This window comes from Pantherophis guttatus, chromosome 2 (assembly GCF_059756535.1).
Source record: "Pantherophis guttatus breed Tessera chromosome 2, ASM5975653v1, whole genome shotgun sequence".
Lineage (NCBI taxonomy): Eukaryota > Metazoa > Chordata > Lepidosauria > Squamata > Colubridae > Pantherophis > Pantherophis guttatus.
This window is the reverse complement of record NC_142064.1, coordinates 24648371-24654370: the sequence shown is the minus strand read 5'-3', so window position 1 is coordinate 24654370 and position 6000 is coordinate 24648371. Positions and strand designations below refer to the sequence as shown.

At 37.0% G+C, this 6000-nt stretch overlaps 1 protein-coding gene across 2 annotated transcripts in view; it reads left to right on the top strand.

The window, feature by feature from the left end:
* Nucleotides 1-4207: 4207 nt before the first annotated feature.
* Nucleotides 4208-6000, top strand: part of HMGCS1 (3-hydroxy-3-methylglutaryl-CoA synthase 1) — a 28020-nt gene continuing 26227 nt past the window's right edge. Inside the window, exons 1-2 of one of the 2 annotated variants that reach the window (XM_034440828.3) lie at nucleotides 4216-4341; nucleotides 4858-5029. In XM_034440828.3, the coding sequence (XP_034296719.2) occupies nucleotides 5013-5029 (17 nt within the window). In that variant the 5' untranslated portion in view covers nucleotides 4216-4341; nucleotides 4858-5012. Of the gene's footprint in view, nucleotides 4342-4857; nucleotides 5030-6000 lie in introns of both variants that reach the window. The other variant, XM_034440829.3, reaches the window with a different exon arrangement.

Below are 6000 nucleotides of genomic sequence, written 5' to 3'. Positions count from 1 at the left end.
TCTGCAGTTCTAATTATCCTCTGAAGTCTGTGTCTGTCTTGTTGGGTTGCAAAACCAAATCAGACAGTTATAGAGGTGCAGATGACAGACTCAATAATTCCTCTGTAGAACTGTATCAGCAGCTCTTTGGGCAGTTTGAGCTTTCTTTGTTGTGCTTTTTTGATAATGATTTTGATGTTAGGTGTCCATTTCAGATCTTGTGATATGGTAGAACCTAGAAATTTGAAGGTCTCTACTGTTGATACTGGGTTATCTAGTATTGTAAGAGCTGGAAGTATGGAACTAATAAAGCATTAGTTCAATAATACACTGATAAAACAAATCAGAGGGCATTTGGTTACTGGCTCAACTCTTTGAAATGAATGAAGTTTATCCTAGAATCAGTGTATTTAGGATAAAAACCAAAGTGTTCAAATTTATAGCTGCAATATATCTGGCTTCATTGTCTAAGAACTCTTTCCCTGTGGAATTGGATTTCATCATAGTATATGCAAATAAATGGCATGCAACTTTTTGACGCAAGTACCATTTCCTAGAAAAAAACAGCTCTTCTGTAATGAATTGAGTCAACTTTGAGCAAGTCAGTTTAAGTAAACATTTATCAAGGATTTTTTTTTTAAATAAATGCCCTTATTTTCTTTTTCCCATTCATGACCATGTCAAATAGATTATATTCAGAGTTACCTTAAGAAACCTTATCAATCTTTTTGCCTTGCAAACCTTATGGACTAACATGTCAGTCAAAGGAGTAAATGGACATTTGCATGTCTGTCTACATAACAATATCATGCCAATGGGATTATACCAAGTGCTAAATAATTATTATTAGGAATTCCTTGACTAAACTCCATGCCATCTTATAGAATTATAGCTCCCAGGGAGTTAGTTATTCATGGAAGAATGAATATAATTTTTTTTTACTGATTTATAGTTTGCCTTTTCTCCAAGAATTTAAGGTACCTTATCCAGGAAATTCGCTTCATTGTACACACCCAATAAATCTGATATAAGTTGATCTCAAAAAAAGCAATTAGCCTAAAGTTATCCAGGGAGCTTTCATGACTAGTTCTAATCCAACCCATTGACTGCTATATCACTGACTCTAAATCCTTGAAGTCTGAATGGCATGTACTGTATATGCCAGCTGAACATTATGGTACTATCAGAGGTGGTATTCAGCAGGTTTTGACCAGTTCTGGAGAACTGATAGAAGAAATTTTGAAAAGCTTGGAGAACTGGTACATACCACCTCTGACTGGCCCTGCCCCCAATCTATTCTCTGCCTCCCGAGTCCCAGCTGATCGGGAGGAAATGGGGATATTGCAGTAATCTTCCCCTGGAGTGGGGTGGGAATGGAGATTTTACAGTATCCTTCCCCTGCCATGCCCACCAAGCAATGCCATGCCCACCAAGCCACACCCACAGAACCGGTAGTAAAAAAATTTGAATCCCACCACTGGGTACTATGTCTAAATCTCATCTGAAAAAAAGAGTAACTTCTGTTAGGGTGAGTAGCTGAGGATGCTACTCAAATATTTAGTGTGCTTTATGTGCAACTCAGTTCTTAAGAATGTCTCTTATAAAGCTTTTATTGTAGTTTTGCCCTGTCTCATTTGCAGAATTTTACTGGAGGTCTAGATATTACTGCCTTTGTTTTCTTATCCTTTCACTGTTTATGATACCATATTTCTTTTAGTTTTGAATTTTTCAAGAAATCTGTTAGAATGAAAAACTGGAATAACTGCATAAGGATTGGTAGTTGAAATACTCAATAACCCAACTGCAGTGACCTATCTATGATCAAAATATTCAAGATAGCAAGTGTAACAGTGCAACTGAATCACATAAAAACAACTAGTTTCAATCAGTTGCAATATTTTGGTCCATATCTTTTGGTCCATATCCTGTGGATACTCCAGATGAGTAACTTAGTAGTAAGTTTGGAATGTGGCTAACTTTGCCTTGGCTCCAAAACCATGTACAGCTGGCTAGAAAAAAATAGCATTTCAGAAGAAAGTAATCAGATGACACTTCTATTCCGCTGCTTGGAAAACCTCATATTTGCATCTATGTTATCCAAACATTTTAATGTTTTTTCCCAAATGCCTAGAAATCTAATTCCTCCAATATTTCTCAACTGGATGAATAAATAAAAAAAAGGTTGGAGAGAGAAAAAGTTGTAGCCCCAAGCATCTGAAAAATGGTGGGTTCAAAGAGACTAAGTTACAATGCCTGTTCTTTGGGAGTTACATTACAGCTGTACTTCCTGGAAATTTAAGTAAACCTGAAAAAAATGCCATTGTAGAAAAGCAACTTAGTTTAATTAAAATAGAAGCAATCTATATCTGATTTCTGTACATTTTGTCTTCTATGTATACTTATACTTTATGTATTTATTGTAACTGATTTTTTTCTTTTTTTACAAAACATACCCTCTCCTTTTCCATGAAATCATCTCACAACCTACGGTATATGGTATGTGACAATGTAAGACCACTGAAGAGAAAATACGTTGTAATGGCATTGGAATAGGAAATGAATAGTTTATTTTTAAAAAAAATAGAGGCAGAAAGGAAAGCCTTGTTTTCACAAACTACATGAAAAAATAACATTACCTGTGATAGGTGATTATGGAGAATAGATGAGAATACTTATTTTGTGTGCCAAACAAGCGTAATACACGTTGCAAACCTATTTATAAAATTAAATTTATCCTGAAGTAAATTAAAGTCTTATCTAGGACTTAAAGTCCTAGTTAAGATTTTTATGAGTCAGGAAACGTATTAGAAATAATTTACTATTTTTCTACAATACCTGTTCTCCTGTTCATTATTGGTAAAACAACAACTAATTCCTGATTAGAGAAAGTAACATTGTCAGAAATTCAGTTACTAAACAAAATTAGAACTACTTATGATGTTTTGTTTCATTAAGACACTTAAAACAGAGCATTTGAAGGAGATAAATACCTAGATTAAGCCAGGTTTGATATTTAAATTTAAAAGCAACAAAAAATAATTTACTCGGGATAAATTTAATTTTATAAATAGACTTACAACTTGTATTATGCTTGTTTGGCACACAAAGTAAGTATTCTCCACTTCCAAATAATCTTTGTATTATTTCTTAGAGATAGTTCTTGCTCATGCCCACAAGAACACAATATTTTCACTGAATATAAAGTTAGCAATATTCTACTTTTAGCAAAGGATAAGAGTAAACTATGAAGTAGAATATTATTGCTAACTTTATATTCAGGAGTAATTATTTATGTGCCTGCCTGTCAAATATTTATGTAAGCTTAAAGATAGGATATAAATGAAATAATAAAAGAATAGAATTAAAATAATTGAATAAATAATGCAAATTTATCATTACTTTCCACAAAGCTAAGATGCTGGACATTTAATATTTTCAAAATATCAAAACATATTCAAATATCAAAATATATTCTTCCCAACAAACTGCTTCCAAAAGCAGACAAACTGCTGTGGATAAATCTACAAAAGAGGACTGCAAGCCAATAGCTCCTTTTTTATTGGAAGTAATTAAGATGTGTTAAGAGTTTCCACATGGTCACAATAGGCTCATTCCATGCAGCACCAATTGTCTTTTAAACTGAAGATGTGAGGAAGTGAAGAGAACCTTTTGAATGTTTTTACGAGAAATTTCCCCAATGTGACATCATTGAGAATCATTAATACCAACAGCATCATTCCCAATCAGTATGTTTTGCTCCATCTTTGTGTCAGGTTTAACAGTTGCTGCTTATGTCCAACGAAAGGAAGCTAACTTTTTAAATAACTATCACCAGAACTTTTAACTTTTTCTCATACTGATTTCCCCCTCCCAATGAAAGCTTCCTCCCCTTGGAGGAGTAACACGATGCTTCTCTGCTCAGATAAGAAGAGCGCCTTCCTCCCGTTGCTAAGCAACCGTCTCCTCTTTCTCACCAGAGGACCTACAGCCGCACTACCCTCACCCTGCAGTCAGCAGTGGACTCCTATTGGGCGCCGGGTTCTGACGTCACGCACTCCATTACCGGCCTGGGCCTCAGAGAAGCGCCAATTGGCCACCCATTCTCTGGCCACGCGGCGTCACTTTCTCACACCACCCCCGCCCTTTTTTTTTTCATTTCGCTTCGCTCATTGGCGGCAAAAGATAAGAGGGCGAGGCTTCGAAGCACCGGCTTCTGACAGGGCAGAGGGAGCTGCCACTCACCGGTTTCGAGTAGCAGCCGAGGCGGCGGGGCTGGTTTAAAGGCGCATCTCCAGAACTGTTGCCTTCCAGAGCTACCGATTCGGCGATTGAGGTTTGAAGGCGAGCCGTTGCTGCACACAGGTGGGTTGGACCTGGAGGGAGCGGAGGCATTATTATTATTATTATTTTGTTATTATTGTGGTTGTGATTATTAAGTGTGCTACTTGTATGGTCCCAACAAAGCAGTCATCTCCACCTCTCTATAAATTCTCAATGGGATTCACTTTCAGAAAACCTCGAATGCATAGAATGAAAAAGAAAAGAAAAAGAAGAGTTGAATGGATAGGTAGGGGATTGCCTTTTGAGAGAGGATTCTTCCGAGATTATTTATGGAGTTGTATAAAATTAGATGGGAGTCCTCTTCTAAACCTTTGGCTTGTTTGCTTGGTTAAGATTGGGTTGTGGTTTTTTTTTTTTTTTGTTCTTGCTTTCTTTGGTTTTCTTGAAGGACAATGTAAAAAATGTGTGAGCATGTGAAATTATTCTAAAAAGACCACCAGAGATCCCAGATATGATGAATCCCAGATATGGGAAAGGGATTTAGTATTCACAAGGCTCAGTTGAGATTAAGGGGAGCTTTTTTTTTTTTTTATGCAGTAGGTCTCTGGTGCATGCTCACCTTCCCTGCTTCCTCCTGGGAATCCTGTCTCTATGATTGTGAGTCCGCTGAAGAACCCAAGGATAACCCGCAGAGGAATATAGAGCAAGTGATGGGTGTGAAGAGTCAGTCGTAATCTGAGCTTTTAATAATTATGCTCTTAATACAAAGGTATTTATTTGGAGATGGTGGAGTGGAACATGTTCCCAGAGTGTGAGATGATTTGCTCAGCCACTTGCTTTGCACCCTGGTAGGGGTTAGGTTTTACTGCAAAACTCAAGTCATTCACCCCATTCAGGGGCGTGGGTTGTCTGAGAGAGCTGCCTGCATCTCTTGCTTAAAATCTTCTTTTAGGCAGCATAGCAACAAGAAAATTGGCTTGTCTTAAGTGGGCAGAGGCAGCAATTGAAACAGCTTACTTATGACTGTTGCCTTAGATCTATTCTTTCCCACAGAGACTGAGGGAAGGCAAGTAGGTCGTGGGAGTGGGCATTCTTTTGTCACTGACTTGCCTGCCTTCTCTCTGGGTGCCCTGCCCAAACAAAATCCAGAAGCGGTTTCACTCCTTGAAAATATTAGCCACTTGGCCAGTTGTGCAAATAAATAAATTGTGCTTCCCCCTTCCTTCTCATGAATTTCTCTCAAATAACCAATGAAGAAGATAATGATTAGGACAGACTTTTCAACCTTGGCAACTTTTAAGAGGTGTAGACCAGCTCCCAGAATTCCCCAGCCAGTAAAGGAATTGCACTCCTTCAAATTCAAAATATATGATCTCCCCCCCCCCCACATTTGATAATGTCAAAGGGGGGAAAAAAGAGGTGTCTTAGTTGAATGCATTAAAGTTGTTCAAGATACAACAATTAACATTAAAAAATTTACAAAAAATTAACAGAAAAGAATTCTTACAAATCGTATTGGATTGAAACAAGTATAAAGATATTTGGCTGTTTAAATATAATACTGGAGTCAAATATAATACTGGAGTCAGGTCAGAGGTTGTCTTAAAACAGCCAAAGTATTAAGAATTGGCAGTTTAAATAAAAAGAATTAAGACTTTCTAATTTGAAACAATCAATCTGGATTCATAGTATGAAGAAATTTAGATATGATCCTTGCTTGACTCATTTTTACCATACGTT